The sequence below is a fragment of the Rutilus rutilus genome (assembly GCF_951802725.1).
Source record: "Rutilus rutilus genome assembly, chromosome: 12".
Lineage (NCBI taxonomy): Eukaryota > Metazoa > Chordata > Actinopteri > Cypriniformes > Leuciscidae > Rutilus > Rutilus rutilus.
Genome location: NC_140217.1, coordinates 40,545,308 through 40,557,807, shown reverse-complemented (window position 1 = coordinate 40,557,807; position 12,500 = coordinate 40,545,308). Strand labels below are relative to the sequence as shown.

The window sequence follows — 12,500 nt, the reverse complement described above, 5'->3', positions numbered from 1 at the left end:
TTTGTATAGCGCTCTTCACAATACACATCGTTTCAAAGCAGGTTTACAGAAAATGCATGAGTCCACATTACAGTTTAGAGTGATCTCTTATCAGAAGTAACTGTCTAAGTTATGTATTTCATAAATGTACATACAAATCACAGTTAGCTAAAAATGTATTTAAAACTTCAATAATTTATGCAAAAAATGCATTTAAACAATGTAATAATTTAAGGCAGAAACAAGCTAATTGAAGTAATGAATACTTGTTTGTCAACAAATGATTATGACAGAAAATTGTTTATTAATCCTAGTTATTGTTAATTTCTACATTTACTAATCCATTATTAAAATCAAAAGTTGTATCTGATGACATTAGTTAATGCACTAACATTAACAAACATTACTGAAACAAATGCATTGCTCATGTTAACTGATGCATTAACTAATGTTAATGTTAAACGAGATCTGTTAATGTGTGTTAAAGTGGCTGTTTTTGCGATGCACGTTTATTGTGAATGACTGCATTGATGTTAGATGTTGCAGTGCTGATGTTCTCTGTGCTGATGTTGTGTGTTCTCTGTGCTGATGTTCTCTGTGCTGATGTTCTCTGTGCTGATGTTGTGTGTTCTCTGTGCTGATGTTGTGTGTTCTCTGTGCTGATGTTGTGTGTTCTCTGTGCTGATGTTCTCTGTGCTGATGTTGTGTGTGCTGATGTTCTCTGTGCTGATGTTCTCTGTGCTGATGTTCTCTGTGCTGATGTTTGTGTGTTCTCTGTGCTGATGTTCTCTGTGCTGATGTTGTGTGTTCTCTGTGCTGATGTTGTGTGTTCTCTGTGCTGATGTTGTGTGTTCTCTGTGCTGATGTTCTCTGTGCTGATGTTGTGTGTGCTGATGTTCTCTGTGCTGATGTTCTCTGTGCTGATGTTCTCTGTGCTGATGTTTGTGTGTTCTCTGTGCTGATGTTCTCTGTGCTGATGTTGTGTGTTCTCTGTGCTGATGTTTGTGTGTTCTCTGTGCTGATGTTCTCTGTGCTGATGTTCTCTGTGCTGATGTTGTGTGTTCTCTGTGCTGATGTTCTCTGTGCTGATGTTCTCTGTGCTGATGTTCTCTGTGCTGATGTTGTGTGTTCTCTGTGCTGATGTGTGTGTTCTCTGTGCTGATGTGTGTGTTCTCTGTGCTGATGTTGTGTGTTCTCTGTGCTGATGTTGTGTGTTCTCTGTGCTGATGTTCTCTGTGCTGATGTTGTGTGTTCTCTGTGCTGATGTTCTCTGTGCTGATGTTCTCTGTGCTGATGTTCTCTGTGCTGATGTTTGTGTGTTCTCTGTGCTGATGTGTGTGTTCTCTGTGCTGATGTTTGTGTGTTCTCTGTGCTGATGTGTGTGTTCTCTGTGCTGATGTTGTGTGTTCTCTGTGCTGGTGTGTGTGTTCTCTGTGCTGATGTGTGTGTTCTCTGAGCTGGTGTTGTGTGTTCTCTGTGTTGATGTGTGTGTTCTCTGTGCTGATGTTGTGTGTTCTCTGTGCTGATGTGTGTGTTCTCTGTGCTGGTGTGTGTGTTCTCTGTGCTGATGTGTGTGTTCTCTGAGCTGGTGTTGTGTGTTCTCTGTGTTGATGTGTGTGTTCTCTGTGCTGATGTGTGTGTTCTCTGTGCTGATGTTGTGTGTTCTCTGTGCTGGTGTGTGTGTGTTCTCTGTGTTGATGTGTGTGTTCTCTGAGCTGGTGTTGTGTGTTCTCTGTGTTGATGTGTGTGTTCTCTGTGCTGATGTTGTGTGTTCTCTGTGCTGATGTGTGTGTTCTCTGTGCTGGTGTGTGTGTGTTCTCTGTGCTGATGTGTGTGTTCTCTGAGCTGGTGTTGTGTGTTCTCTGTGTTGATGTGTGTGTTCTCTGTGTTGATATGTTGATGTGTGTGTTCTCTGTGCTGATGTGTGTGTTCTCTGTGCTGATGTTGTGTGTTCTCTGTGCTGATGTGTGTGTTCTCTGAGCTGGTGTTGTGTGTTCTCTGTGTTGATGTGTGTGTTCTCTGAGCTGGTGTTGTGTGTTCTCTGTGTTGATGTGTGTGTTCTCACTGCTGATGTGTTTGTTCTCTGATGTTGTGTGTTCTCTGAGCTGGTGTTGTGTGTTCTCTGTGTTGATGTGTGTGTTCTCACTGCTGATGTGTTTGTTCTCTGATGTTGTGTGTTCTCTGAGCTGGTGTTGTGTGTTCTCTGTGTTGATGTGTGTGTTCTCACTGCTGATGTGTTTGTTCTCTGATGTTGTGTGTTCTCTGAGCTGGTGTTGTGTGTTCTCTGAGCTGGTGTTGTGTGTTCTCTGAGCTGGTGTTGTGTGTTCTCTGTGTTGATGTGTGTGTTCTCACTGCTGATGTGTTTGTTCTCTGATGTTGTGTGTTCTCTGAGCTGGTGTTGTGTGTTCTCTGAGCTGGTGTTGTGTGTTCTCTGTGTTGATGTGTGTGTTCTCACTGCTGATGTGTTTGTTCTCTGATGTTGTGTGTTCTCTGAGCTGGTGTTGTGTGTTCTCTGTGTTGATGTGTGTGTTCTCACTGCTGATGTGTTTGTTCTCTGATGTTGTGTGTTCTCTGAGCTGGTGTTGTGTGTTCTCTGTGTTGATGTGTGTGTTCTCACTGCTGATGTGTTTGTTCTCTGATGTTGTGTGTTCTCTGAGCTGGTGCTGATGTTCTCTGAGCTGATGTTGTGTGTTGTGTGTTGTGTGTGTAGGAGAGAGCGAGCGCTGTCTGGGTTCTGAAGGAGAGGATGAGGGCAGTGTTTGGGGAATGGAGGTTCAGGACAGCAGAGATGCTCAGGATAAAGTAAGCGAGGGAACGGATCCCGGAAGTCCGGCTCCGGAGAACTGGATCCACACGGAAAACACACCCTGTAACATCACGAACACACACCCCGAACGCTGCGACCACAGCATGTTCAGTAAGTCTCCGGCCAAATAAAGCCTCAATTAAAACATTTTACAGTCTGTTGTTCCACGAGAATCTTTTGAACTTTTTATACTCCAGAATAAAAGATCTGAAGAACCTGTAATGAAACATCAAGAACAATTACAGAACTAAAAATGGATGAAAACTCTTTCTCAAAACCCATTATTTGATCGGACCAAAACTTTGTTTACACACATTAAAAATGCTAGATAATAATAAAAACATTTGGATGCCACACACATGCAGCAAAGTAGCAAACTACAGTCTGAGATGTTTCATACGGCTTCACATTATTCCATAGAAAAATATTAGTGGACATACTAATTGCAGGATTCAGTAAGTAGTACGCTAAGTAAAGTTAGTAAAGTTAGTTGTAAAGTTCAAATATCAAGTAAAAAAAGAAATAAAAAATTGTCAGAGAATAATGCGGATTTAAAAAAAATCTGTTTTTTCTCACCCTTGAATAAATCTGTACAAAATTAAAAAGTGCAAAATAAAAACAATGTATGTCAATGATTTAATGTCAAATATCAAGTTTAAAACACACACACACACACACACACACACACACACACACACACACATATGTGGACATGCACCTACGATGACAATTTCAGACCCCTCCATGATTTCCAAGTGGGAGAACTTGCAAAATAGCAGCGTGTTCAAATACTTATTTTCCTCAATGTATATTATTATTTTGCATGTTTAATTTTTATACATAGTACAGACCCGTTCAAAGGTGAGAAAAACACTGTTTAAAATTGCCATTATATAAATATGTTTTTTTGACATTGTTGTCACATGACATCATTATTGACATACATTGTTTATATTTTGCATTTGAAACTCAGTTAAGGGTGAGAAAAACACTTAATTTGTTTTATTATATATATATACTGTGAGAGACATAATCTAGAAAAAAAAAATCCAGAAATCACAATGTATGATTTTTTAACAATGTATGATTTTATTTATTTGTATGATACAGCTGCAAATAAGTATTTGAACACCTGAGAAAATCAATGTTAATATTTGGTACAGTAGCCTTTGTTTGCAATTACAGAGGTCAAACGTTTCCTGTAGTTTTTCACCAGGTTTGCACACACTGCAGGAGGGATTTTGGCCCACTCCTCCACACAGATCTTCTCTAGATCAGTCAGGTTTCTGGGCTGTCGCTGAGAAACACGGAGTTTGAGCTCCCTCCAAAGATTCTCTATTGGGTTTAGGTCTGGAGACTGGCTAGGCCACGCCAGAACCTTGATATGCTTCTTACAGAGCCACTCCTTGGTTATCCTGGCTGTGTGCTTCGGGTCATTGTCATGTTGGAAGACCCAGCCTCGACCCATCTTCAATGCTCTAACTGAGGGAAGGAGGTTGTTCCCCAAAATCTCGCAATACATGGCCCCGGTCATCCTCTCCTTAATACAGTGCAGTCGCCCTGTCCCATGTGCAGAAAAACACCCCCAGAGCATGATGCTACCACCCCCATGCTTCACAGTAGGGATGGTGTTCTTGGGATGGTACTCATCATTCTTCTTCCTCCAAATACGTTTAGTGGAATTATGACCAAAAAGTTCTATTTTGGTCTCATCTGACCACATGACTTTCTCCCATGACTCCTCTGGATCATCCAAATGGTCATTGGCAAACTTAAGACGGGCCTTGACATGTGCTGGTTTAAGCAGGGGAACCTTCCGTGCCATGCATGATTTCAAACCATGACGTCTTAGTGTATTACCAACAGTAACCTTGGAAACGGTGGTCCCAGCTCTTTTCAGGTCATTGACCAGCTCCTCCCGTGTAGTTCTGGGCTGATTTCTCACCTTTCTTAGGATCATTGAGACCCCACGAGGTGAGATCTTGCATGGAGCCCCAGTCCGAGGGAGATTGACAGTCATGTTTAGCTTCTTCCATTTTCTAATGATTGCTCCAACAGTGGACCTTTTTTCACCAAGCTGCTTGGCAATTTCCCCGTAGCCCTTTCCAGCCTTGTGGAGGTGTACAATTTTGTCTCTAGTGTCTTTGGACAGCTCTTTGGTCTTGGCCTTGTTAGTAGTTGGATTCTTACTGATTGTATGAGGTGGACAGGTGTCTTTATGCAGCTAACGACCTCAAACAGGTGCATCTAATTTAGGATAATAAATGGAGTGGAGGTGGACATTTTAAAGGCAGACTAACAGGTCTTTGAGGGTCAGAATTCTAGCTGATAGACAGGTGTTCAAATACTTATTTGCAGCTGTATCATACAAATAAATAGTTAAAAAATCATATATTGTGATTTCTGGATTTTTTATTTTTTATTATGTCTCTCACAGTGGACATGCACCTACGATGACCATTTCAGACCCCTCCATGATTTCCAAGTGGGAGAACTTGCAAAATAGCAGGGTGTTCAAATACTTATTTTCCTCACTGTATATATATATATATATATATATGATCTTAATATATTGTATTTTGAACACAAATCCATTCAGCCTAAAGTGACATTAAAACCCAGTTTTAAGTGTTTTTCTCCGTCTTGAACAGATCTGTACTATGTTTGTAGAATTTGGGTTTTAATTTAAACAATTTTTAAACTATGTCAAAGACACAGCAATGGCCTACATTCGTGTCAGCTTCCTGTGTGTAATCATCACACGATATGACTTGACACATTTAAAAAAAGAGTAATTATCATCATCATCGCTGTAATGACTCATTTCCACCGCCTCCGTGATTCTGACGATATTCGTTACAGAAATGCAGAAACACAAAACTGCTGCGCTCATCAACCGTCATCATATTTCCTCACAAGCTCCTCTTCTGAAATCAAAAGCTTCTCGAGATCAAACGCTGGAGTTGGTCTATAACAGCGACTGAAACACACGACATGAGAGACCAACATCTGCAAACATTTGAGGACACGCTGGCATCACTGCTTCAGTTTTGTTGGTTTCAAGGGAGAATTTTTGCAACATTCGTGCGATTTTCTCTGAAGTTTAAGCGTTCCTTCATAACGAGAGTCGCACAACCTCACAAACACAACATCTCTGATGGGGATTAATGACAACAGGCTGATATAAAGACAAAGCACTGTGACGTCGTAAACTGAACTAGTACAAAACACTATTAAGTTTTTAAACAAACATTCCGATTTTTGTATTCGCTATGTTGTTTATTGTTTTTTTATTTGTATTTATTTCTAGGGGGTTAAATGTACTTTCATGAAAATAATAATAATCAATTATTTAAAAAATATAAAGACACTATAAAAATATACAAAACTATATATATAAAATACTTCTCTTTATATATATATTTTTTTTTTTGTTGTTGTTGTTTATTTGTATGTTTACAAATTATTTTGAATAAAGATAATAATGCTTATAAATTGCCTTAATATTTATCTATCTATCTATCTATCTATCTATATATATATATAATATTAAGGCAATAAATAATCATTATTATCTTTATTCAAAATACTTTGCTTTTGATTTTGGAGTAAAATGTATGGAAACCCATTTTCACCATATAATAAAAAAAAAACATGCTTTGGTAAATCATAAACAGAATTATGACAGAAAAAGCTGAAACTATGAGATACTAGATTAAATCTGTGACATAAATGTCAGAAATATTACATAATTTTTAACTTTTAAATCAACTTTTTATGTCATAATTATTTTAATCTGGATTAAAACATGTCAGCCCAGAAATGATATCTAGTTAAAAATCTAGTTCTGATTCTTTATTATTATTATCATTATTTATTACTGTTCTTTTGCACTTTTGTTTACTTTATACATTTTGTTGTATGTTGTTTTGTTGCGTTTACATGATCAGAGTTCTTTTAGCTATCAAAAAAATTCATTAAACCTGAAGAAAGTTCTCTGTTTCTTTTCCACCTGTTTTGTGATGTAATTCCTGACGTTGATCTGAGCGTGTGTGTGTGTGTGTGTCTCAGGTCAGACTGACGCTCATGTGATGGATGATGTGCCTCATTACGACTCAGTGGTTCAGCTGAGGAAAGTGTCGAACCTGCTCAGTCCGATTCACACACAGAAACACAACGGATCCGTGAACTCGTATCATTTAGACGGCGTTCAGGACGACATGTCTCCGGTCTGCTGGTCACCGGGAGAACACGACTCACCTGAGGCCAAAGGTACACCAGCATCACCTGCGGTTTATGTGATACAGGGTTCATCCAAGGAGCTTAAAGGGATTGTTCACCCCAAAATGAAAATTAGCCCATGATTTACTCTCCCTCAAGTCATCCTAGGTGTATATGACATTCTTCTCTCAGACGAATACAATCAGAGTTATATTACAAAATGTTCTGGCTCTTCCAAGCTTTATAATGGCAGTGAATGGCCGTTTCTGTTTTGAAGTCCATAAAGTGCATCTGTCCATCATAAAAGTGCATCTGTCCATCATAAAAGTGCATCTATCCATCATAAAAGTGTATCTATCCATCATAAAAGTGTATCTATCATCATAAAAGTGCATCTATCATCATAAAAGTGCATCTATTCATGATAAAAGTGCATCTATCCATGATAAAAGTGCATCTATTCATGATAAAAGGGCATCTATTCATGATAAAAGTGCATCTGTCCATTATAAAAGTGCATCTATCCATCATAAAAGGGCATTTATCCATCATAAAAGTGCATCTATCCATCATAAAAGTGCATCTATTCATGATAAAAGTGCATCTATCCATCATAAAAGTGCATCTATCCATCATAAAAGGGCATTTATCCATCATAAAAGTGCATCTATCCATCATAAAAGTGCATCTATCCATCATAAAAGTGCATCTATTCATGATAAAAGTGCATCTATCCATCATAAAAGTGCATCTATCCATCATAAAAGTGCATCTATCCATCATATAAGTGCATCTATCCATCATAAAAGTGCATCTATCCATCATAAAAGGGCATTTATCCATCATAAAAGTGCATCTATCCATCATAAAAGTGCATCTATTCATGATAAAAGTGCATCTATCCATCATAAAAGTGCATCTATCCATCATAAAAGTGCATCTATCCATCATAAAAGTGCATCTTAAGTTAGAAAGTTAGTAAAGACATTGTTAAAATAGTCCAAGTGACTACAGTGGCTCAACCTTAAGTTTATCAAGCGACGAGAATACTTTTTGTGCGCAAAACCCCCCTAAAATAATGACTTTATTCAACTATTATACAGTGGATTGAGCCACTTTAGTCACTTGGACTATTTTAACGATGTCTTTACTAACTTTCTGGGCCAGCAAGTTCAATAACAGAGAAGCCTATGGAGGAGTGAGACAGCTCTCAGATTTAATCCAAAAAATCTTAATTTGTGTTCTGAAGATGAACGAAAGTCTTACGGGGTTGGAACAACATGAGGGAGAGTAATTACTGACAGAGTTTTCATTTTTGGGTGAACTATCCCTTTAAATATGAATATTTTTCTTACACAAATGCATCAGACAAATTGAATGAATCAGATTAATCAGATAATCTCTCTTCGGGTGTGCAGACGGTGGGCCGCTAAACCCTGACGCCCCGCAGACGTGCCCGTACTGCCAGCAGACCTGCCAGCGCGAGGCGTCTCTGAGGGAACACCTGAGCTTCTGCCCGGCCCGGGACGCGGGAGACAGTGTGTGTCCTCTCTGCGGGTTCAGTTCCCCGTACCGGTCTCAGATGGAGCGGCACCTGACTCTCCACGCTCACACGCACGAGAAGGTACGTCACACACACACATGGCAGGGGTGTGTTTCCCGTACAGCGTCGTAACTCGCTGCTTAAAGCTGCAGTCCGTAACTTTTTTGGGTTAAAAGATTATCCAAAATAAATGTTTGAGCAAGTACATCACCAGCCAGTGTTCAGAACTCTCTGCTTGCCGTAGCTCGACTCAGAACGGTAAACTTGTAATAATGTTTTAAACTCCAGTGGTCCCGGTGGATTTCAGCAGGAAATTCGAGCATGTCTTTGCGTCATTACATCTGTCACATCTGTCCACATAGAGAAGAGTCTCGGCTAGTCGGCTACGAGTGTGAGGATGCTGGAGATTTATAGCCTTTTCTCACAGCACTGGATATGATTAAACTTAGCAATTTGATGGCGGATCCAGAAAGGTTCAAACGACAATCACCAGGAGATTCACCCGCTGTAAAACGTGAAAGACTTCGGATCGGCTACAAAAAAAAAGAGAGACTGACACCGGCCCATGCGGAAACAAGGATAATATCGGAAGGGCATTAAATGTCACGCAATGCTGATGTTGTTAACATTAACAATTTGAGAACAAAGTATAATTTGCACGGTTTGACGTGATCTGATAAGCGATCGTTAGATTTAATCAGCGTGATTTACTGCAATGCTTTTTCCCTTTAGTTGTTCAGAACAAAAGTGGATGCTACTCGTTCAGAACATTTCTCGGTGAAAACTCTTATGTTGGTCAAACTTCCCAAAAGTAGAATCTGTGATTGGGAATGCCAGGATCCACACCGACTGACAGCCGCACGTTCTCCTCTAAACTACTGGATTCATCCGCGCTGTGTCGAGGCACAACCCACGTATAGTTGATAATTCCGCGAATAACTGCAATTGCAGATTTCGAACAGAGAGGGCGACAAAGAGGAAAAACTACGGACTGCAGCTTTAACTAGTACGATGCATCGTTGAAGAAATCAACTATAGTCACGACTGTTTCCCGAAACCGTACTGTCGCACGTTGGTTAATAATGTCACGCAGGTGTTGGAGTAATAACTTCTTTTAATGAATCTGTTTGAGATCGAATTAACGCTGGATGTTTTGATATAAATTACAGACATGACATCTGAGGACTATTTCTCATTTTTCTCAGTTATTTTGCTTTATTTCTAGATTCAATCATAGTCTCGTTCTCACGCACTAGAGCTCGTTCGCACATGCGCACTCTCCAAAACGATACTTTAAATCTCTTGACAAACTAAAAGACGTAAATGTACTGAATGTCAGCTTGCTTATTCTGCTCAAGATAAGGATTTATTGAGTCCACATGTCATGCAAACTAGAAACTCTTCTTCTAGCCACAAACACACAACTCTGCGATGCTGTTTGCGAATGTTCGTTAGAACGATGGTTTCGGGAAACACAGACTCGTTGAACTGCTGATAATGACGGAACTTGCGAACATATTTGGTTAACGATGCTTTTGGGAAACACACCCCAGAACGAATGACACGCATGTAGACGTGTGCTAACTGCTCATGATTTCATGTATGTCCCAGAATTCCTTGCCTGAGCCCAGTATGGAGAGCAGGAAGTTCAAGTGTAATCAGTGTGGAAAGGCCTTTAAATACAAGCATCACCTCAAAGAGCACCTGCGCATTCACAGTGGTAAGAAACACAACTGGCAAAAGTGGATTTAAGAAAATGCACAAGTCATATTTCACACAAAATTTACATCATGCATGAAGAAATATTAATATTTTACCACCATTAGGAATTCTCTGCACATTTATATGCTAAATTCTTATTGCTGTAATGTAATTTTTAGAGTAATGAAAATTAAATAATCTGGAACATCATTTTAATTTTAGTATATATATATATATATATATATATATAAATTATATAAAATATGTATATATTTATATATATATATTTTATAAACTAATACATTTATTTATGTATTTTAATTATCCTATTATATATATTATTCACATAATTCTAAATATTTTTCTTTTGGTTTTGGAGTAAAATAAGCCCATTTCCGCAACATAAGAAAACCAAAACTTTCAGGAACAAATCACGCTTTGGTAAATCTTAAGCATGACAGTCATAATTAGGGCATAAAAAGTTAGGAATATATTATATAAAAAGTTGTTGACGCAATATAAAAATTATGACTTTTTGTTATAATTTCAACTTTTCGACTTCTTGTGTCAAAATTTTTGTCACGAGATTCAATGAATTCCTCTACATATACTTCTAAAACCATTATGATGCTGAATAAAAAAAAAAAAATAAAAAAAATGTATGATATAAAACATGCATAAGACTAAAAATACACCAATCAGATACAATTAAAGTCCACCTGTGGTAAAATAACAAAGCAAGTGTTTTATGTTGTTTATATGTCTTATGTGGTGTTTTAAATATATTTTTTAGACAAACCATGTGTAAATTCATAAGTCAACACCATAACTCAAAAACACCCGTTTATTATCAACAGATTACTAGCTGTTTGATAACGAAGTCAAGCGGTTAACGGTTAATCATAATTACTGTTATGTGTCTGACGTTGTAGAGAGCGCATTAATAATCTTGTAGAAGAGTCTGTATGATTCACTCTTTCTCTTCTTCTGAATCAGTTTCTGTTTGAAACATATTCGTCTGAATTAAACCAATATTTCCACTTGGATCAGGTAATCCGAGCTGGAGTGGGTGAGTGAGTGGAGGCGGGGCTCATTTGCATATTCATGAACCCACGTATACTAAATTAAGCAATGGTGTCAAGTTACATTCAAGCTATTTTAAAGCATGAAGAAATTATTTTCACAGGAAAAAACATTTAAATGTGTCATTTTGGTTATCAAAGATGAGTTTTAAGGGATTAAAGGATTAGTTCACTTTCAAACAATTTTTTGCTGATAATTTACTCACCCCGATGTCATCCAAGATATCCATGTCTTTCTTTCTTCAGTCGAAAAGAAATGAAGGTTTTTGAGGAAAACATTCCAGGATTTTTCTACACAGAATCGACTTCAATGGCAACCAACTATTCCAATGTTCAAAGAAGGTTCAAATGTTCGTCTCAATGCAGCTTCAAAGTCTCGACACGATCCCAGTCAAGAAATAAGGGTCTTATCTAGCGAAACGATCGGTCATTTTCAAAAAAATATATATATACTTTTTAACCACAAATGCTCCTGGAAAATCCCCAAAATCCTGGAATGTTTTCCTAAAAAACCTTCATTTCTTTTCGACTGAAGAAAGAAAGACATGGATATCTTGGATGACATCGGGGTGAGTAAATTATCAGCAAAAAATTGTTTGAAAGTGAACTAATCCTTTAAGTTATCTACACGTGGCTCATTTGCATATTCATGAATCCGCGTACACTAAATGAAGCAAGGGTGTCGAGGTACATTCAAGCTATTTTAAGGCATGAAGAAATCATTTTCATAGGTTAAACATGGAAATATGTCATTCTGATTATCAAAGATGAGTTTTAAGGGATGAAGTTATCGACTGAATCTCTGTGTCCGCAGGCGAGAAGCCGTACGAGTGCTCGAACTGTAAGAAGCGCTTCAGTCACTCGGGATCCTACAGCTCACACCTCAGCAGTAAGAAGTGCCTCAGCGGGAACGCAGCTCATTTTAACGGACACTCCCATCACGCGTACTTGACCCCAGTCTTCCCATCGCCCACGTCGCCCCCTGTGGTCGGCGGGAGAAACTGCAGCCGGGGAAAGTTCCCGTTGGAGTCCGCCGTTCCCGTTTTGAGCCGGACGTGGGATCCGGCGGATGATTTGGCCATGAGGACGGGTGTGTTTAAAGGCACAACGTTGCTGCCGTTGCTTCAGTCACGTAGTAAATTCGAACACCTCCTTCAGGAGATGCTCC

The 12,500-nt window shown here is 38.7% G+C and overlaps 1 protein-coding gene across 4 annotated transcripts in view; it reads left to right on the top strand.

Moving 5' to 3' along the window:
- Positions 1-12,500, top strand: part of LOC311301239 (zinc finger E-box-binding homeobox 1) — a 44,481-nt gene that overhangs the window by 24,505 nt on the left and 7,476 nt on the right. For all 4 annotated transcript variants that reach the window (XM_084426209.1, XM_084426212.1, XM_084426210.1 and 1 more), the window contains exons 2-6: positions 2,690-2,896; positions 6,857-7,057; positions 8,425-8,630; positions 10,161-10,269; positions 12,147-12,500. The exon at positions 12,147-12,500 is cut by the window's right edge and continues 656 nt beyond it. In XM_084426209.1, coding sequence (XP_084282335.1) covers positions 2,690-2,896; positions 6,857-7,057; positions 8,425-8,630; positions 10,161-10,269; positions 12,147-12,500 — 1,077 coding nt within the window. The remainder of the gene's footprint in view (positions 1-2,689; positions 2,897-6,856; positions 7,058-8,424; positions 8,631-10,160; positions 10,270-12,146) is intronic.